The sequence below is a fragment of the Palaemon carinicauda genome, chromosome 3 (assembly GCF_036898095.1).
Source record: "Palaemon carinicauda isolate YSFRI2023 chromosome 3, ASM3689809v2, whole genome shotgun sequence".
Taxonomy (NCBI): domain Eukaryota; kingdom Metazoa; phylum Arthropoda; class Malacostraca; order Decapoda; family Palaemonidae; genus Palaemon; species Palaemon carinicauda.
The window spans coordinates 120,084,806-120,107,674 of NC_090727.1; the positions used below are offsets into that span (position 1 = coordinate 120,084,806).

At 35.3% G+C, this 22,869-nt stretch overlaps 1 protein-coding gene across 1 annotated transcript in view; it reads right to left on the reverse strand.

The window, feature by feature from the left end:
- LOC137633717 (dynein axonemal heavy chain 6-like) overlaps window positions 1-22,869 on the reverse strand; it is a 163,475-nt gene that overhangs the window by 93,234 nt on the left and 47,372 nt on the right. Inside the window, exons 9-18 of the mRNA XM_068365966.1 lie at window positions 12,532-12,645; window positions 11,684-11,827; window positions 11,150-11,353; window positions 8,080-8,289; window positions 7,460-7,596; window positions 5,419-5,611; window positions 1,854-1,979; window positions 1,466-1,600; window positions 973-1,226; window positions 366-562 (exon numbers count right to left, since the gene is read on the reverse strand). Of these exons, the coding sequence (XP_068222067.1) occupies window positions 366-562; window positions 973-1,226; window positions 1,466-1,600; window positions 1,854-1,979; window positions 5,419-5,611; window positions 7,460-7,596; window positions 8,080-8,289; window positions 11,150-11,353; window positions 11,684-11,827; window positions 12,532-12,645 (1,714 nt within the window). The remainder of the gene's footprint in view (window positions 1-365; window positions 563-972; window positions 1,227-1,465; window positions 1,601-1,853; window positions 1,980-5,418; window positions 5,612-7,459; window positions 7,597-8,079; window positions 8,290-11,149; window positions 11,354-11,683; window positions 11,828-12,531; window positions 12,646-22,869) is intronic.

A 22,869-nucleotide genomic window follows, 5' to 3' on the forward strand; every position in this document is an offset into this window, starting at 1 on the left:
TATAATTTAAAACTATAGTAGAGTGAAAACTAAGGACTTGAAAGTTTTTCTTAAAAAACTATTGGGTTAACAAATATGTGAGTTTTCATAAGGATAAAAGAAAATTTATAAGTTAAACATAGTTGTTGTATGGGAAAGGTTGAAACTCCTTTCAGAGAGCATGTAATGTTTAGGGTTTTGTTTTATTATATAGTTCTCTGGTGTAATAAAATAAATGTTATCTTTATGCAGAGACATCTTGAATAGTTCCTTTGGTCCCAGTTCCAGATTTCCCAGTCCATATTTTAAGGCGCCTCCCTAATATGTTTTGTGTGCTATTCAAGTGCTATTTTATAGAATTTTGTTAGTCATATTTCTAGGCTTACTTTTATGATTCAGAGCAGCAGTGATAAGAGCGTGATGTGCCCTCATCGTGCTTGGAGTTTGAATAGATGCTCCAGAAACCCCCATATACTCGTAGCAATAGTCCAGGTTCTCTACGCTGATAGAAACTTGCACTTTTGCTCTTCTGCCTTCACCATTTATGAGATGACTTAAATGCTGAAGCCAAGCATAGGACCATCTTCCATGAAAAATAAAAAAAAAGTGTTAATGTTGGGTGTTTGAGGCTGTAGCATTCGCATGATTATGGAAGGTCACTTATCCAGAATGCTTGTTTGTTTTATATTTTTGGGATGCATTTTCATCAGATGATCTTCGGTTTTAGGGATAAGTTTTAGTGGAAGTTGCAGGCATTATTAGGGAAAGACATTTATGAGACGGAGAGCATTGAACGCAGGGAGGGAGAAGAATTTTCAAGAGCGATTATAATGAAGAAAGGGGACAAGTATAACATTAGGAATTCATAGGAGGATAATGCATGAAGTCATAACAAGTTTTGCCGAGATATGTGTTCATTAAACGTCCAGGATTTTGGAGATACATATGTAATTTCTATTTCAAAATGTTCTTAAAATTACGTCTCATTCCTACCTGTTGTCTGGTTTGTCTGCAATAAGCATTTTTGTGGCCTCCCGAAGAGATAAGAGAGTAATGATCGAATACGTAAGTCGAGATTCATGCTGGGCACTGACGTGTAAGTTGGTGATGCCCTGTAGTGTTATCAAGTCATCCTCTATTTTGGTTAACACACTTTGCAAATTGGGTTTTACCTTGGTTTCATAAGCATTATCCAGAATATCAATTATCTGCGTACTCCACTGGATCCGACGGCAGATGTCCAACACCTATGTTATTATGAAAGAATAAATTTGTAACAACTAGCAGCATGTTATTGACATTTTACCTTACTAAGCATATGAAAGGTAAATGCTCTCTCTCTCTCTCTCTCTCTCTCTCTCTCTCTCTCTCTCTCTCTCTCTCTCTCTCTCTCTCTCTCTCTCCATTAGGCAATTCTTTCCAAACTAGTATGGAACATTTCAGTTTCAGGTTTTCATAATTAGGCATCTGCAGCAAGGAAACTGACCTGTAGTGGTATATGAAGATTGTCCATTGGGAGATGTTCTTTAGCATGTTTAATTATAAGTCTTTTGAGAGTGGCTCTCATGCCACTCTCAACACGACCTATCCAGTCCTCAACACCATGATGTGCAACAACTGACTGAAGAGAGAATTTTATGAATATTACTGTTGTAATTTAACAATGAATTGTAAAGATTCAAAGAACAAAGAAGAATTCTTGATGAAATGAATGCAAGCATAGTATCTCATAGTTTTAAAGATTAATTTTTTTTTACAACAGCAATCATAGCATTTGCCATAAATAGCTATTTTACTGCAATTTAGCAAAATTGCAAGCATAGAAAAAGTTCATCGATGAAGACAATCGTTGAAATATGCTGATTTAGACTTACCTTTGCTAACCTTAATTTCTCCTGCTGTGGGGATACGAGAGCCACTATCTGTCCATCTTCACCTCGGATTAATCGTCCTATTCCAGTGAAAATCCTTGAAAGGTATTTATTGCAAATATCAGCCTCCTGGAAATTATATATAAAATGCACAATATGATAACACGTTTAAATCATATTTTCAGGGAAAGTATGTGCAAAATATGAAATATATATCGCCTGACATCACGTGGTTTATGATATGAAAATTATGTTTTTGCCTCGATAAAGGTTAGGCTCTTTTAGTCCATGGGCCAGACCCCAAATTTCGGGAGATTGGTACCATTGGACGTGACGAAATTTTATGCTAGTTCTTGGATAGTCTGATATTTAAAGTTAATGAAATGAGATGATAGCCATTTCAGTTGTGTAATATTTTGGTTGATATCACCGTTCAAACATATTAATGAGATTAAATTTGAGAGGGCAATATTTTTCAAGTTCAAGTAACAAAATATTTTGTAACTTTAAAATTACTCAACAAATTCTGACAAATAAGGGCTCAAAATGTTGCTATAGAAGATCAAAATATAAGATCTGTGTATATATGTTTCAGACTATATTCATAGTACAGTAGCTCTATTTTTATCCATAATTTGTCCATGTTTTGGAACACCTCATAATGTGACCACTATATATAAAAATAGTAACGAAATTCAAATATAAACCTATAAAGCTGCAGGGGAAATCCAAATAAACAAAATAAACTTTGTTATAAATGGATATCTCTTGTAAATAAGGTTTTCATACCATACACAAATATATTTATTTTGACAGGGCAAAATTTTTAGAGATTGGTACCCAGTGAAGTAATGTGTTATTTTTTCACCTCAAAGTGCATTAAATCAAGGATTATCCTTACTTTCCAGGATGCTGATGTTCCTTTCCATATCTACATAGAAAATGAATGGATTCAAGTTCGAATATTTAAGCAGAAGCCACTGCAATGTTTTAATTACTTTAGATATGGGCATCCTTGTAAGGTTTGCAAGAATGAAAAAAATGTGTAGTACTTGCTCCAGTGTTTACCATGGAGAATGTACACTAAATGCCATTTTTTTAAACTGCAATTTGAATCATAAATCTACTGATAGGAGCTGCCAGCAATATAAGTTAGAAGAGGCTGCCCTCAATAAATTCAGTATCAAACACATAAGTGTTGAGCATGTCAAGAGACTATTGAGTAAATCAACAAGCTATGCAAAGGTATTGAAATCAGGAGGAAAAAAGAGGCACGAGATCCAACCCACCTATTTTTGCCAGTATTCCTCCTAGGAGAAATTCGCCATCTGATAAAATGCTGAATGATAGGGTAAGAATGTCACATCCTAAAGCTTTGTCCACCTCTATTAAACTTCTGTCCCCCATTACGGTTATGATGAAACAAGTGCTGAGATGATACTGGCTGAAAATGAAGTGTTCCCCAGAATACTTACAAGATTATTTAGTAGAATGTAGTATGAAGAGGCAGTGTTGGTGAAATGAAAAAAAAAATGAAGTCCTGACTGATTGCAATAATTACAAAGGCATCACGCTTATATCGGTTGTCATGAAAATATAAAAGTATGCTTATGTTAAAGAGACTAGAGAGAAAGATTGATGAAAAGCTGAGAGAAGAATAAGCAGTATTTAGAAAAGGTAGAAATTATACTGATTAACTTTCCATTTTGGGACATATTGTACAGCAATGTGTAAAATATAGAAATCTACTTTTGATGGCATTTGCAGACTGAAAAATCCTTTGATTGTGTGCACCGACCAATTTTGTGGAGAGTCCTTCGTTATTATGGAGTTCCTCTGAAATACGTAGATTTGATTATGTCTGTTCATGAGCATAGTTCCAAGTTAATGTTAGTGGAGTCCGATCAAAGGAATTTCCAGTGAGCAGTGGAATACTTCAAGGGAATGTGTTGTCATCTATGTTGTTTATCCTCCTCATGGATTTTGTATTGTGTAGAACACTTGGAGATGGTGGAGAGAGATTGGGCTGGATTGGTAAAAGGTAATTAGCTGACCGAGAGTATGCTGATGACGATATCCTTTTTAGCAGAACACCGCAGAATTTTGCAAAAACATGAGGTTGGGCTCAAGATAAATAGAAGAAAGTCAGAGATAATGAGAATGGAATATGCAAGGAAAGATGAAATATCATTGGAAGGAGATAGGTTTGAGGTGGAGTCATTTAAGTATTTAGGAATAATGATCTCTAATACAGGGTCTTTAGAATTGGAATTTAATGAAAGATTGAAAAAGACAAATCAAACAGTGGCTAGGATAAGTAAAATTTGGAAATCTAATCGCCAGAAATTACTTATAAAAATCCGGCTATATATCAGTTTAGCGAGATCTGTGTTACAGTATAGAGATGAGTCATAGTATGACCATAAAACAATATCCAACCGATTTAGTAGATTTGAGAAAAAACTCTCAGAAGAATTTCGGGAGTTGAATAGCAGGACAGGATAAGAAATGAAACTATAAAAGAGATTACTCGAGTGCCGTATGTGGACGAGATCATGGTGAGCTGTTGGTGGAGATGGTTTGAGCATGCTTTTCGCACTTTCTAAGAGAGATTAGTTCACCAAACGTTTAACTGGGTTCCACAAGGCACTAGAAGAGGCATACATGGCTGAGGACTATAAAGCGTGAAGTAGATGAGGATGTTTGGAAAAGTAGAGTTAAAAGCTCAAGACAGAGACGACTGACAAAGTCTAACCGAGGCCCATTGCGTCAATAGGCTTATGAGGAGCAGGTGATGATGATGATAAGTAAAGTCTCCTCAGAAATTTTAATGAATTTGTTTTCATGCGTACTCTCGTTGTCAATTATTACATATGTAGAATATTTTTAAAAATATGGAAAACCATATCTACTGTTCGTATTTATGTAAATACCACTGCTGTAAAATGGTATACTTTTTTCATAGTCTACATGATTATTATACAATGACTTATTTTTATATTCAAAATGAAACCTAAACGATGTCTGTTAACGTATAACGTGAGTAAAGTCAATATAACTATTTGAATTTTTGTTTACGTAGTTTCAACTTGATTAATCAGAAGTTGGCGTAATTTTCTTTTGTTATGTATATGTAAAAGATTTATATACAGTTTATGTAAAGCTATACATCAATATAAAGGAAATATTTAAAGCCTTATCTATTTTGGTTTTGTTTAGACTAATTAAGGGAAAACATTTACAACAAATTTTCATATTTTCTGTATATATTTTTTTTGTCATATTTGTGTATACATTTATGGAATTATATTTTGAAACCTATTTCAGTTGATTTAAAAAGAAACCACAGCATAAATGATTTCTGTTGCGTACAGTATACGTCGTTGGAGTAATTGAAAAAATAATGAATGAATGGTTTCAAGTTCTCGGGCATCCTGACTAAAAAAAAGAAAGGTTTTTATGATTTTTCTGGTACACAAAAAGAGCTTAATCCTCTAGAGTGAACAATTTACACCAATGGTTGGCTTCAAAATTTTTAATAAGAAGAATATATGATCTGTAGAATTACCTGGCCCTTTGTGAGAAGCTCTAATAAGTCGATGTCTGGCAGCAAAAAAAGTCTTGGGCAAGTTTGCCTGCGCATTGCCAGGAGTGGAGCCAAGCAAACCCGAAGTCCATTCAGATGAGTCTTTTCTTGTATAATCTCTTCTAGTAGCATTCCATTTCTCAGCTGTGATAATACTAGGGAATCTTCCGTTACTCTGAAATATTTGTTTTTATGTAGACAATTTTTTACTGGTAAAGTATGAATATAAGAACAATATTGAGTTTTTTTTTTTTTTTTTTTTTTTTTTTTTTTTTTTTTTTTTTTAGGAAATCATTTGTTAGGTCTGTATTAATTTACTTGTATTACCATCATCATCATCATTATCAATTATTATTATTATTATTATTATTATTATTATTATTATTATTATTATTATTTGGAAAAGCAGGAGTCTGTCAGCCCAAGGGCTCCAACAAGGAAGTAGAACATTAAGGAAAGGAAATAAAGAAATTAATAAACTACCAGAGAAGTAATGATCAACTAATATAAAATACTCTAAGAAGAGTAACAAGATTAAAATAGTTACTATAAATAGACTTATGTCAGCCTATTCAACGTAAAAATATTTGCTGCAAGTTTGAACTTTTGAAGTTCCTCTGTTTCAACTGTCTGATTAGGAAGATCATTCCACAATCTGGTTATAGCTGGAATAAAACTTTTAGAATAGTTTGTAGTATAGAGCCTTATGGTAGAGAAGGCACGAATTTTAGAACTAACGTATTCCTAGAATTACGAACAGTATGATACTGTCTGGAAATATCTGCATGCAAAGAATGGTTAGAATTATGAAAAAATCTTATTCAAGATGCATAACGAAGTAACTGTACGACTGTGCCAGATAAGAGATGGGTATTAAGAATAAAAGATTGATGCATAAAGATTGCAAAAGAAACAACGGAGGGAAGAGAAGACGATGGACTAACTAACGAACCAAGGAAACTTGTTGGTCTAAACTGGCATAGAAAGACCATAAATGAACGCGAGTGGATAGACATGCCTTAGGACTTTGTTTCTGCAGTGAACTCTTGAGGCTTTTGTTCTGCATTGAACTAGTAACGGCTGAATATTTATATGATATATATATATATATATATATATATATATATATATATATATATATTTTATTTTTTTTTTATTTTGAATCATCATTATCATCAGTTGTAACTAGTTCACTTCAGTACAAAGGCTTCAGACATGTCCTTCCACTCTCGTCTGTGTATATTGTTCCTGTTCCAGTTTATACCCTTAATTTTTTTTAGTTCGTCAATCTATCATTTTCTCTTCCTTCCCTTGCTTCTATTGCACTCTCTAGTACCCATTCTGTTATTCTTATTGTCAATCTATTATCTGTCATTTTAATTTTTTTTGTATTGTCCATGTCCATTTCCTTTTCTTACATATTGTTAGAATATTCCCTATAGTTTGATCTCGTATCCATGTCAAACTCAAATGTGTACTCTCTATGAGGTTTGTGCTCGGACTGAAGGCCGGATGGGGTTAATTAACGAGTAATACATCGTCTTGTGATTCATGGAATCTATACAGATGCCATTGCTCACAATTAGTTTTATATTAAAATGTAATAATTATCAAAATTTACGATAACAAGAAATACTGCATTTTCTTGTAGGGAACAATGTTTTTGGTTTACTGAATTACTTTTGCTAATTATGAAAGTAAGAGGAATTTTGACAAAATATTTTTTATACGCATTCTACATTGCCACACGAAGCTCAGTGAATTTTCTCAGGATTTTGTGTTTTCCTTTCTATACTTCCATATATTGGCACTCCGGCCGGGCCCCTTTAGTTCATGTCGTTTTTAAATGGTTTATGAAATTTTAAATTTATTAAATAGCTATTTAGTCATTTCCCTTTTTCTCCTAATTTTTTTTTATGTTGAATTGATTATCCGTTATTAATGATACTCTAACCCACACCAACGACCATTGATGTTATGATACCAGATAATCAACATTCAATCAATCATTGTTCGAAATTACCTTGTCATGACTTTAGTCCAGAAAGCAGTTGAGGCAGCAAATGTAGTTGCCTGGAGTGGGAAGACCTCATGGGCTGTTACTGTGCTGAGAACAGGGTCAAGGGCCATCCATTCCTCCTCAAACTCCTTCATTGCTGTCTGAAGTTGAGGAAGAACATTTGTACGGAAAGCGAAATCTGCAATTCTTTTAATTTAAGTAGGTAGAGAAATGAAGGAAGACAGCAAGTATATTTACTGGAGGCCTATAAATATACCTATTCTAAAAGTAATTTGACCATAGAATGATGGTTACAAGTTAGATAATGACTGCTTTGTAATTGTTGATTTTATATTACTATGGTCATGAACAAGCTAATTAGAGTAGAGTTACCTTTTCGTTATTGCCTGCTATATAATTGTTGAATTTGTTACTATGGTCATAAGCAAGCTGATTGGAATACCGTGTTCCTTATATTGTGCAACAAACCAGGCTTGAACATTAAGCGGCATTTTTAATTAATTCATGTGATCTACGCTTTACTATTTTAATACAGGTAATGGTTTTGCAAAAGATATGGCTTTTACAGTATTGAATTTGTTTTGTCGATTTGAAATTCCATTTAAACCTCTCTTTGGCCTTACCAAAGTTCCTTTGATAATGGTGTGTATATTTTTCCACTTGACAGTCTCTTGTTTTATGTGAAGAGCATGTTGGGAATGCAGAAGAAGGTGAAGGGTGATATCTGTACTCAGAAGCAGCGACTCTAAGGGTTCCAGGTTTCCCAGTTGGTACGTATCCTTCCTGACATAGTCAGACACAGGGATTGTAGAAGCCTCCCAATCTTGAATAACCTGTATGTTGGAGAAAAGAATCTATGTTAGTTAATGATATACAATAGAAAAGATTGGTTAGGTTAATATATGATAGAAAATTAAGATTGAGACAATTTCAAGCATCTTGGAATTTATGTAAATACACACACACACACACATATATATATATATAATATCATATATATACGCACATGCATACATACTCGTATATATTAGGCAAGAACAAACAATAAATGCAGCCATTTCTAGTCCACTGCAGGCCAAAAGCTTCCGACATGTCCTTATTTATGATTGGGGCGTGGCCAGTGTTCACGACAACGCTGGCCACTGATGATTAGTGATGGTGGGAGTCTATAGGCTAATCGCTCACAGCTAACCAACCTAGTATGGGTGGCCCTGATTATAACTGCTTTGCTGATCAGGGTAAAGCACAAACCCATTTATCACGTTAAGGTATTCCCACTCCAAAAGGGAATTATGTATATGTTTTTATGTTCATATAAGATATAAATACCACTTAATATCAAATTCTTGCTGCCTCAGAATCAGAGACCCAAGGGTGAATTAATTCTTATGATAATAGCTTCTGGTCGGCCCATGATTCAAACACGGACCAAATCGAAACTGAGGTTTTAGTGACTTACCACTTGGCTACAAAAAGAGATAAAAGTTAATTACAACACATATTCCGGTCTAATTCGGGTCCACCTTTGTAGCCTATTTGTGAGTTTGTAATACTTGGCTCTGTTTAAGGATAATTTTTCACATTTACTCGTGTTTTTCATATATTCATATAACCCATAAATACCTTGATATCGAATTCGCTCTCCCTTGAGATTCATTAAAAATTTCGCTGCAACAAAGAGACAAACTATGAATCTCCAAGATTCCATTTTTTATTTTAGACCAAATGCTTCCATAGAAGCTTCATTACTTGACTCGGATAGAGAATTTAGTATGGCCAGAATAGCTTTATATCATACACGAATTTTGTGAATACTCCTGTACCAATAGAACCATCTAGTAACAACTGTTCTCTCTAATTCTATACTCAATTTTTTTAATGAGGCGTATGTGCACTGACTCGCAATGGTGCCCTTTTAGCCCAGACAATCCTGCTATCTGATTGGTTGAATTATCTTGTCCAACCAATCAGAAATCAGGAAACTTTTCCGAGCTAAAAGGGCACCCCTGCGAGTCGGTGCAAATCTGCCACGCTAAAAAGAATTGACTATAGTACCTGTTGTCCGAGCTCCTGTGATTTAACAGAAAGGTCATGTCTGAGTTGCTGTTTGAAACATAGTTATACAGTCTGTGTGGTTGAGAAGAAATCTGCAAAGTCATCAAGGTTCTTCACACAGTCAATGAGGACTCAATTGAGCCTATGTCCATGTAAATGAATATAGATGGCATGGGAAACTTTCTCTGCTATACGAGTCTGAACTACTGAATCCCACTCATAACGCTCAACCCCATCATAGCACTGTGCCATGCAATTTGACAATTCTAATCATAGCTCATTTGACTTCAAAATGAAATTTGCAAGGGATTCGGCAACTAGATTTTGTGATGTGATAGGTACCACATCGTCTCTCCTGGACTATTTCACCATCAAAGAACTTGATTATTATGCGTAATTGCTCTTTCATTGACTGATCTCTTGTCTCATTTACTAATATTGAAAAATAATTTGCCTTCTTAGTTTGTTGAGATACACATTTGAGAACTTTATTGCTAAACACATGTATTAAGTCATTTTGATAGTGGCGGAACGTGTAGTGGCCATTCCTTGCTTCCATCTTTTTACCCAAAGTTTCATTTGAGCGTCTCATAGAAGTTTTCTATATTTTCTGAAGTTTCACTTTCATCATGGCCCGGCAGGCTAAATCCTGCCTAACCAGTAAACTTGTGACACGTAGAAAACACTTCTCAAGTTCTCTGATTGCTTCTGCTTCTTTTAACCTGCTGGCATCAATTTTATGTTTGATTGGACTTTTTTTTTTTTTTATTGTTGGCTGCCTTAAAGATCAACCAGTAACTCATAGCATTCACTTGTCTTTCACTTTTAGAATGTTTTTTGATGAATTTGAGGAATTCTTCCATTGTGTAAATCCCGCTTCAATAAATGTTCGCTTACCATGAGTCTCACCTCTTTATAGATAAGTGTGATGCTAAAGTGATGAAACATTTGAATTTCGGTGGGATTAATGGAAAACTATCTCTTGTTACTTCTTGGTGTTTCGGGATTGAGGGAGCAAGGTGAGCCTTGTGAGGGGTAAGTTGAGTCTTGGGGGCCATTGGCCCCCCAGCCCCCCTCCCCAAATTGACGTCCCTGAATTTTTTAATGACACTAAAGAAAATGGTCTAACAGAACAAGATGTACAGGACAGAGTAAGATGGAGTAAACTAACTATAATCAGCGACCCCTTATAGATATGGGAAAAGCTAAAAGGAAAGAAGAGCATATATATATATATATATATATATATATATATATATATATATATATATATATATATATATTTATTATGTGTGTCTACAATATATGTTTGTTTATGTCAATAAATGTGTATGTAAGTATGTATATATAAAATATATATACATAGTATATACAGTATATATATATATATATATATATATATATATATATATATATATATATACATAGAGTATATACAGTATATATATATATATATATATATATATAGCTGGAGTTTAACATAAAAATGTGAAATAGCATTGTTGGATATACCATTTCGGTGTTATTGTAGTGTTTGTGAAGGTATTTTACACAAGTCTCCCATGAAATAACATGCTTTCTAACATGTTCTCATAGAAAACCGTGTTGAGAAAACGAAATTAACTTGGATGACTGTACCTGTTTGAGACGGTTTTCCATTTCCCTTTGTAGTTGCGCAGTGTGCGCCACTTGCTGAAGTGTATGGGCGTGTGTGTGGAGATTCATTGCATCCACTTGTGCTAAAGTTAAAGGCGATGGCAAGGGCTGGCCTAAATCCATGTCTATTTCTTGCCAATGCCGTGGACGAAGTGCAGTATCTGTTAAAGCTTCCAACACTGGTAGCTACATGTGATCAAATGATATGTTTAGCTTTAGGCCCATTACAAAGTTGATTTGGCAGTATGTTTATCATTAAATGTTGAAAAAAACAAATTTTACATTTTGTATAATAGTCCTGATTTATCATTGTTACATTATGTTTTGCTCTCTATTACCAGGTATATTGTATTTATTTATTTGAACTACTTATGGTAATGCATGCGTTCTTTATTTGGAAGGTCTTTTCAAAATCAATTATTAATTGAATTTAAACTAGTAAGAAATTGGTATTTATGAAGTTTCATCGCTTGTTTTTCTTTTCAGTTGTAAAGAAAGACTGCGAATTGCACATACCTTTTCTTCCAAGGAATTTACTAGGGATTTCAGATGGAGAAGAACATCAGAATGCTGCGTTGTCTTCAAGAGGTAGTCGACCTTACCCCGGTATTCAAAGGTGATTTTTCTTACTTCTACGACGTCGAGGTTCTTGACTTCTTTCTGTGTTGGAAAAGTACATCAATTTTACAAACGAAATCTTAAGAGGAGATTTTTTTATTTTTTAAATTACGTCTTTGAACAGATTTTAATCTAAATATTCTCTGTTGCAATCAGCTTTGTACTGTAGAGATTACATAAGGGTCTTTGCAGGGTTCCTTCGGTCCATGGTAACACTTCCTTTCATCTTTCTGTCCAAGTTTTTCTAACTTTATAAGGCAAGGGTTTTACCCTAGATGGGTGCTGAATGGAGTCATTGGCCCAAGCACCATCCCATATAGCCCAAATCCATAAATCGTGTCCAATCCAATTAAGGCTAAAGCATGGCTAATAGTAATAATCTTAATAATGCCATGGTATTCAAACATCGCAAGGAATATAAAGTGTTCATTATCTGAATTAGAAATGTACTTTTATACTTTTGCTGTGAAAAGAACGTGAAAAATTGAATGTTAATCTACACAATTTGAAACGTTGTTGTCTCAATTCCTGAATGAAACGTTAAAAGATTTAAATCTCATTATAATCTCGACTCCATTCAAACAGCTGATTCCTTGTTTAGAGGAAATTATTTTTTTTCAAGCTCTCTTTGGACACATCAGCTACGGAACTTCTTCTTTTGAGGCAAGAATGTATTATCAAGTCGGGACCTTAGAAGGAATTGGAATGCACGCCATAGTTTGAAATGTAGAAATTATAATACATACCTGATACCAATCTTCTGTAAGGGCCTCCCATTCTGAAAGGCTTTTCCAGAGTAACATCTTGAGAGTAATCTCTTCCTCCACTTCTGCCAGTTCTTTGAAGGCACATACTGTCATCTGAAAGGGAAAGGAATGTAATGCTGTATAAAAGACGTAATTTCTAATGTTGAAGATTTTTATATTCACTGGACAATTTTGTAAGACGACAATTAACAATAATTTCTACGAGGATGCTGCCCCCCCCCTCTCTCTCTCTCTCTCTCTCTCTCTCTCTCTCTCTCTCTCTCTCTCTCTCTCTCTCTCTCTCTCTCTCTCTCTCTCTCTCTCTCTCTCTGCAGTATAAGTATTTTCAATAAGTTGGCGTTCTGTGTATTTTATTTGGCTTTCTTATCATTGTTTTATGTCTGTATATTCATCGATCCATTTTACTAAATATATTAATATGAAAATTTTCCCAAAGTCTGCACATAGATTACAAATTTTAATACAAATTATTATTTCTTTCGGGTGGTTCGGAAGAACCTTTTGTTTTTAGGTCTTTTTGTATACAACGGCTGTCTTTGTACTATAGGTGGCTTGCCGTATGTACTTCGCCCCTCATTGAATTGACATCGCTCCAGGCTAGTACTATTTTTATACTCATGCATGTAATATTACACCTGACTACTATTTGGCTGCGAGGAGTGGTGTCTTCAGGTATTCAAAGAAAAAATTCATTATTTTTCATAAGTAGTACACGCAACTTCCCCAAATAACCTCATAATTTAGTCCAATTATAAAATAAGGATTGAAGCTAAATTTAATTTAACTCGCATGAATATCTGGAAGGATGCTCTTTCCCTACATTTTAAAAAGAATTTATATTTACGTAATTTTCACAAAAATGGAGACATAAAAGACTTGAAAAATTACCAGCCAAAAAATTTACTTAGTAAAATTAAAAAAAATATTTGCATGATCCTATTAGGCTGAATAGAAAGACGGCTATACTTTGATCAACCAAGACCCTGTTAACGTGAGAGCGCCTTGATGATGAAGCCATCGTAATCAACAAGGAATATCATTTCCATGTTGAAACATTGTGATGGGCAAGAGGGCTCTCGAACTTTGGGAAACTGCTCCCCTAGTTCCAATCTAAATTTTTCTATTTTATTTCTGCTTCTCATCATTACTTCGACCTCCTCCTAATTTTATAAACTTTCTTTAGTCTTATTGTCCTAACTCTATGAGTAATATTTCATGCATCTTTACACACACACACACACATATATATATATATTATATATATATATATATATATATATATATATAGTTTATTTATTTATTTTTATATTTAAATTCTTGAATGGCGTGGATATTTCCACATTCGTTATTACCGCCTGCTTAGATGAATAGGAAAAGGGATCACGGTTGGGATGTATTTGCATTCAAAGCTATATGTGAGAGTATTAGATGATTTCAGCCATCCTAACTATGGTTAGGACTTTCTTTTGGTGGAAAGATTCTCAAGGATTGGGTCATTGGAGTCCAGGGGTATCTAATCATTGTGGTAGGATTCTAGGCCTCTAGCCGGAAGCCCATCATTACATATACGAGGAGGATGATTCCAAGTTCCAACAAGTGGGTTTAGCTTAAACTTGTGTCTCTATGTCTGTTTTGGTGCTATCTCATGGGTAAGGTATGGAGTAGAAGATATGGGTAATATACTCTCGCTGTGGCGATAGTGAAGAATGCAAATTTCCTTTCCAACTTATATTTGATACTTTCTTAATACTCTCTAGAAGAAAAACCAACAAACTAACCAAACACGATCCCTGCTCCTAGACTCTAAATAACAAACCCCCATTTCCTGGATATGCTGACGCCCCTCTGGCACCATTGACGACCCCTGACAATTCTTTTAGGGAAAATTTTGTAGCTGGCTTAGGAAGGAAAAAGGACAACTCCTCCAATGTTCAGAAGTCGGATGGTAATGTGGGGAAATTGAAAGTCATTCATATATGCGATTTTCCAATAAGCTGTCCTTATGAAGCATTATGCTGACGATTTTTCGAAAAACAATTATTCGAAAGATAATTGTTCGAAAAACTTTCTTTCGAAAACCAATTATTCGAAAACAATTGTTCGAATGTGTAATGGTTCGAATTTACAATTGATCGAATTACAAGATATTCGAATAAGCAATTTTTCGAAATTAATATTGTTCGAATCCATGAGTTACAGCGACTTGTTAAGTAAGAGTAAGAATTTATTATTTTTGCCGTTTATAAGCGAATGAGTAGTTTTATGAGAAACAACTCAATTGCATTGTTTATTATGTAAATAAATCTACGAAAAAATTAACCGCAAACAAATCTTGCTTTTGAAAAGAAACATTAACAATCGAATCAGTAGTTAAATGACGTAGAGTTTTCAATGAAAATTCGAATGCTTCTAGCACTGGCATTTATCCTAGAAGAAAGTTATTGACATTTTTTGAAAATTTAGTAGAACCGGAGTTAATTTCACCCGAATTACTTCCGTTAATAGATTATTTTGAAGATACGTGGCTTGGTCGACCAGGTAGACAGAATACTCGTCGTTCACTATTGTTTGATATAAATATTTGGTCTCGCTATGAAAGAGTTAACAATAATCTCCCAAAGTCAAATAATTCGATTGAGGGTTGGTATCGACCATTTTCTCAGCAAGTGGGCGCTGCTCACCCATCAATATGGAAATTAATCGACGCACTTAAAAGAGAATAATCTCTCAATAAAATTAAAATTGCCAAATCAAATATAGGTGAAGAATGTGAAAGAAGCACTCTGAAATATAAAGAAACTGCAATACGTTTCAAGAAACCAGTTCATAACTTTGAAGAATATCAAGACTAGGTCAAGTATCTTCGTACAGTAGCCCATATTCTAAGGATGTTATGAAATGTCTGATTTCCTTTTTTGTATTAGTATTGATTTTTAATTGCTTTTAAAATGTTTTTTATTTGACGCAAATGTGCAAAGATATATGAGTAAATTGTAATAAATATAAAATATTCGTTAATTAACATGAAGCCTATTCTCCTTTATGGTTGAGTAAAGTATACTATGGATTCGAACAACATCAATTTCGAAAAATTGCTTATTCTAATATCTTGCAATTCGACCAATTGTAAATTCGAACAAAAACACATTCGAACAACTGTTTTCGAATAATTGGGTTTCGAAAAAAAGTTTTTCGAACAATTGTCGTTCGAATAATTGTTTTTCGAAAAATCGTCCGCACACGACATAAAACTTATCGTAAGATTACTAAAAAAAGGTGAATTTCTGGAGGGAAAAAAAAAAAAACCTGATAACAGAAAGTAAGCCTAAGGGATCAGTGTTGATTATTGCAACCTCGAAGGTGGAAAACTGTAATTATTTTAAATTTAGCAAACTAATAAAAAAGAAAGTAGGTACTATAGTATGTGGAGACATTTCTAGATTTGGCAAGAAATTCATCTTGATTCATGCCAAGTTTAAAACTCAGTCTTTAATGCTAAATGAAATAAAAATGGAACACACTAACGGTGAATATCAAACCACATATGAATTTTAGTTAAGGAAGAAGGGTTATTTTTAACAAAGTTCTTTGAGTTTAGCGAGGAAAAAATCTTGTATACATGTCCTAAAGAAATATCGAAGGTTTTTAAGATTCCCAGAGCCAGTGTGATTATTTTAACATTTGAAGATTATTCTGTACCCTTTCATGTATACATCGAAAATAAGAGAATTACAGTTCACCTTTATAAACTTTAACCTTTACAGGGTTACAATTGCTTTAAATTTGGCCATCGATCTTGAGTATGCAAAAGCCAAAAGATCTGAGACAACTGATCTGATCCTGAGTATATGCCCAGCACTTCTATTGCTAAGTGCACTAATTGTAGCCAGAATCAAAAGAAACTAGTAAGAAATGCCCTCAGTATGAAATGGCAGAAGCTGCAGTTCAGAAATCAGATGCAGGGCATATCAGTGTTGGATATGCTAGGCCCCTTCTAACCAAAGCTAAAAGTTGCGCCAAAGTCTTAAAATCTGAGGATGCAAGGCATTTAGAAAAAATTGCAACACCAGCTAGACCATGTATTGGAAAGTTTATTCTTCCTAAATCACCTTCTAAGGCCTTTACCATTTCTCATACTTTAGATTCGGAGTTTCTCGTCAAAAAGTCACCACCACCTTCCTCTAAGTCTACCACACCTCCGATGAAGAACCTAAAGCCTTCATCTCAAGTAGCTTTATTGCTGGATTTAGGGGAAGAATCTTATGCTAGAGAGCTATTGGATGTACCTGTCATAATGGAGGTAAGTAATCCTTTTAGCTCCATCTTTTAATAAAAAATGTGGGAGACCACCATCCTTCTCCCCTCTAACAAGAAATGCACAAATACGCATTGCAAATAGGTATGATATTCTTCCTAAAAAAGATAACGAACCTTCAAAAAATTTGAATGTATCAAAGATTAATGTTAATGTTCATCATTCTCATCGACAAATGAATAAAAATGTTGATAAGAAAAATATAAAACCAAGCTTAGCAGAGCATACTTTTTCAAAGAGAGTATCAGAGACTCCCGTCAATTCCAAAAACTGATTGGAAGATTTCTGAGGAATCTTCCAAAAAGTAAACTTTTTTATTTTCTCCTCAATATTACAGTGAAACTGTCAAGTTCTGAGAGCTAAACAGGAAAGAGCTGAAGCTCCTATATCATGACCACTCGCCTTTAGTTGTATGTCTACAAGAAACAATGCTAAATGTCTTTACTCCATGCCCTAGAGAATACACAAGTTACAGAACACCAGGGAAGAAGTCATGGCACACATCTCATTTATATTTGCCCTCTCAATAAGAGAATACCTTGATGAAGTCATGCTACAACAGGGAATATCGTTTCCAAGTTGAAGCATTGTGACAGGCAAGAGGACTCTGGAACTTTGGGAAATTGCTCTCCCAATTCCAATCTGTATTTCTCTCTCTCTCTCATCTACTTTCTCATCTATTTTTTCTATTCAATTTTGCTCTGAATCTTTTAAAAGTATTGTCCCATACATCGGGGGGTGGGGAGTGGGAAGACAGCAATACTATTTTAGAATTATACAAGGCCTTGTTTTTTTCAAGATTTTGATATGGATGTGAAGTATACTCCTCAGCCACCCCAAGCCGATTAAAAATATCAGATTCAATACACCATGCTGGTATTAGATTGTCCACAGGAGCGTTTAGAACTTCACCTATCACAAGTCTCCTTGTTGATGCTGGAGAATTACCTTTAGACCTTTACCGAAAGTCTTCTATTGCTCGGTATTGGTTGAGTTTGCAAAGACTTCCTAATTCTTTATCCTATAAGACTGCAAGCCATGTAAGACACAAATCATACTTTGAGTTGCACCCAAAATCTCCTCAGCCATACGGTTTTCGGGTTAAACAATTAATAAACAGTCTTGATATAATTAGAAGTAAGGTGCTTCCATTTAAGGTATTATCAATGCCTCCATTGAAATTCCCAGAGGTATCTTTTTGTAAACACTATTGGAGCTAAAAAGAGTATGACTGACTTAGAATCCAGGTCTCTTTTATGGAACATGTTGCAGAACATAGGGGATCGACTTTTATATATACTGATGGCTCCAAAACTGATGCTGGCGTTGGATTTGGAGTACATAGTAATGGTTTTAACTTTAGAGGTGAACTTCCTCTAACAGCTTCCATATTTACTGCCAAACAGTATGGCATACTAACCGCTACTGAGAAGATAACGTTGGAGGAGGGTAATTCTACTATAGTTTAGTGCTGCAAGGAGTGTTTTTCAAACTTTGGAAGTTTTTAATTCTAGTAACCCTTTAGTTTTAAACATTATAGAAAGACTTTTTATTATTGGATGGAGAGGTATAACAGTTCGATTTTGTTGGGTTCCAGCACATGTAGGTGTGTCTGGGAATGAGAAGGCAGATTTACTGGCGAAGCATGTGGCATCTGAGTTGCTACTATGAAGGTATCCCATTCCGTGTAATGATTTCCTACCTTACATCAAGAAATTGCTTTGTAATAAATGGCAACAGCAGTGGGATAGTCTAGATGGCAATGAAATGAGTGAAGTAACAAATGTCATATCACCTTGGAGGTATAACATGATGCCCCGAAAATGGGAGAGGACTCTTTGTCGTCTCCATATTGGTCACACTCGGTTGACAAATGAGTTTCTGCTGAAGGGACAACACCAACCGTATTGCGACGACTGTTTAGTACCTTTAACAGTGAGGCATTTGTTGACCGAATGGCCTAATTAAAATAACTTAAGAAATCGATATCTGTTTGAGGCTGGAGGTAAGGGTGGCAGGTTCATCCTTGCCAAGAATCTTGGACATGATGTGTCCTACTACGTGAGCGGCATTTTTAGATTTATTTCAGAAGCAGGTCTTCTGAAAACTATTTAACATCTACAATGACATTAAAATTTTATGGTTTTAATTGAATATTCTTTTAATTTTTTATATAAAATAAATGATTTCTGCGTCAATGACCCTAGATGTCAGGATGCCAGAAAACCTTAAATCAATCAATCAATTGTTGGGTTCCAGCCCATGTATGTGTGTTTGGGAATGAGAAGGCAGATTTACTAGCGAAGAATGCTGCATCTGAGTTGCTACCAAGAAGTTATCCCATTCCCTGTAATGATTTCCTACCTAACATCAAGAAATTGTTTTGTAATAATTGGCAACAGCACTGGGATAGTCTAGATGGCAATAAAATGAGAGAAGTAACAAATGTCATATCTTCTTGGAGGTAAAACATGATGTCCGCATTGGTCACACTAGGTTGACACACGAACTTTTGCTGAAGGGCCACACCAACCGTATTGCAACGACTGTTTGTTACCTTCGACTGTGAGACATTTGTTGATCGAATGCCCCAATTATAGTAACTTGAGAAATAGATATCTGTTTAAGGCTTGAGGTGAGGATGGCAGGTTCATCCTTTCCAAGATTCTTGCAAATGATATCCTCCTATGCGAGCGGCATTTTTAGATTTATTTCAGAAGCAGTTCTTCTGAAAACTATTTAACTTTTATAATGACATCTTAAATTTTATGGTTTTAATTGAATATTCTTTTATTTTTTTATATAATATATGATATCGCCATCAATGACCTTAGATGTTAGGATGCCAGAAAACTTTAAATCAATCAATCAATCATCTTCACATCATGCTTGACCGCCTTCAAAAGAATGGTCTTGTAGTCCTGTACGATAAGTGTACCTTTGCTGCCAACGAATTATTGTTCTTTGGACACCGCAATCACTCCTGAAGGAATCCAACCCCTCCCTAATAAGGTAGCAGCCATTGAATATTTCCCTATGCCCTTGTCCATCAAAGTATTGCAAGAATTCTTGGGTTTGATCAACTATTATGACCATTTACTGCCAGCCATTGCTGCCACTCTTTTCCCCTCGACACCTCCCTCAACGGCAAGCCGACAGACCTGAAGAGGTGTCCCATTCAAGAAGCGGCCAACTGCAATGCAAAGAATGCCTTATCAACTGCTGTTGCTCTCACTTTTCCATGCTACATGCACCTCACCTCCAACAATGCCAGTAATGTTGCTATTGGAGCAGTCCTTGACCAGATGGTTAACGTCTCCCCCCACCCATTGGCCTACAGTAGGAACCTGTCCAAGGCTGAATCCAGCTACTCTACTTTCTACCGCGAATTACTAGTGATGCACTTGGCTGTCCATCACTTCCCCACTTCTTGGAAGGTACGCCATTCGTCTTCCTCACAGGCCACATGCGTCTGGTGTACGTCTTCACTCGACAGTTCGAAGCCTGGTCCAACCATCAACCCAACATCTCTCCGCTATGGCTGAATACAATTGTACCCTTCAGCAAGTCCCTGGGAAAATTAATCTCGTTGCCGATGTCCTGTCAAGAAACACATTGGCCGCCATTCACCTGGGATTGGATTACAATTCTTTGGCAAAAGCCCAACTAAGAAATCCAAAGGACTAAGTATGTAGAACATCCTGCACATTCCTCTGTTGGGAGGATGTCCCTCTCGACGACTCCAATGCCACCCTCCTCTGTGATGTCAGTATTGCTAGACGTAGACAGCGGATACCTTTTTCCATGTGCCGACAAGTGTTTGATTTCATTCATGGCCTTACACATCCCTCTTGCCGTTCTACTGCACAGCTGCTGAAGACAAAGTTCATCAGGCATGGCATTACTAAAGATGCTAAGGATTTGGTATACGCCTATACTTTATGCCACACCTCAAAAGTATATCGACACACGGATTCAGGAGTTGGCACCTTTCCTCAACCTCAGCGGTGCTTTACCCACATTCACATTGATGTTGTAGGTACCCTACTCACATCACAAGGACATCATTACCTGTTTACCAGTATCCACCGATCCCCTTGTTGGCCTGAAGCCATTCCCATGGAAACTGCAATGTCTGCCTCGTGTACATCTACCTTACTCTCAGCATGGATAGCGAGATTTGGTATCCCTGAGCATATTACTTCCGACAGGGATACCACTTTCATCTCTTGAGTTATGGACATCATTAGGTAATCTTCTGGGTATCTTCCTTCATTAAACAATTGCATATAACCCTGTAGCCAAAAGTAATGTTGAAAATTTTCACCATTCCCTCAAAGCAGCTTTGATGTCCCGCTGCAAAGACTCCTACTTGTTTTCCCAGCTTCCCTGGGTCCTCCTTGGACTAAGGACCATTCCTAAAGATGCCCTCGATGTCTTGGCGGGTGCGATCCAAAAGGGCTTGGTCCAAAAGAGCTCGGCCCAAAATAGCTAGTACATTTCAGCTAGTGCAACAGAATGGCTAGTTTCATAATAGCTAGTACCAAAATCGCTATTGTGACAAAATAGATAGTAGTACATTTGAGCTTGTTTAGAAAGAGCTTCTAACCAAAATATCGAGTTTCAAGAAAATGCAGTGTTGATTCTACTTCAGTTTTCCTTTTTCATTTTTTTTTTATTTAAGCAGAAATAAATTAGCATTATTCCACCTTTCACCATGGAAGTTATGAAGTCCCAGATAGGAAAAGAGCTTCTTAACTACGATGGAATTTTGTACCGAAAAAATACAACAAACAAAACTAGCCAGAACTAGAGAGGTGTAATGAAAGGTTGTAGGGGAACATTAAAAACTGTTCTGAACTACAAAGAAAATATCATTAATAGTTTTAATTAAAACACTTTATTATAGAAATAGATTAAAAAACAGCAGTCAATGATAATAATTGAGAAGAAAAATGACTGAAAATTCTAAAAACGTAATAAACCTTTAATGTTATAGCTGATTAATCGTATAAAATCTTCAGTAGATGTATCATTATTTTTGTGCATGTTAATCAAGTTTTTGAGTCTTTTCGTTAATTTCCCTATTCTTGCTGACCACTGATATACGCATTTACATTGCATCTCTGACTAACTTCCTCTTTTTTAATTTCTTGGAGAAAGAGCCATGTGGTTGGATGAGCAGTGTCATACATTCCCTGAATAGCCCAGTGCCATCCCTCTAGCTTGTTATTTGTCCTTGTTCTGTCATTTTGTGTTCTTTCATGAACGTTCCACAATTTGATGGGAAATAATGTCCTCCTCCTTCCTCTTCTCTGTCGTCTACCAATGTATGTTTTCAAAATAGTCGTATAATATTTGCATTTTGTCGAGTTATGGTTTTTATATTTTATATTCCATGAACTGTGGTTCTTTTAAAAATATTTTTGATTGTTAATTTTTAAGTTTCCTTTTTTAATTTTTAATATAAAGGTATAACATGAAAAATTCTATTAACACAAGATATATTTACAAACTGAAACATACAAAATTAACAAACTTCATGTATAACACCAGGAACTTCTATAATAATATAAAGGTTTATTGAAGATCTTGCGCGTATAATTATCAGGAAAATTACTGCACGTGATTACAATCTGACGAAGAATCATGAGTATCTAAGGATGAAATAAGATCCAATGACCAAGAATCTAAGGTCTAGGACCAAGAATGAAGACGACTGACCAAGGTCTAAGGAGTTTGTTACGGATGGCTGGGTGTCAGGTAGTGATCAGAGAAATGCCAGGGACTCTACATGTTAAGAAAAAAAACAAAACAAAGACAACCAAATAAACAAAGAAATAACTTCTTTAGTCCATGGAGTGAAAATATATACAAGAGATGGCAGCACAGCATTCCTCGATAAACCCCTCAACTAAGTTTGAACGACAGGCTTAAAAAAAAACTATATGCATGTACTGATCATATCTGAACACATTATCAGACCCTCTTATGTACTCAAT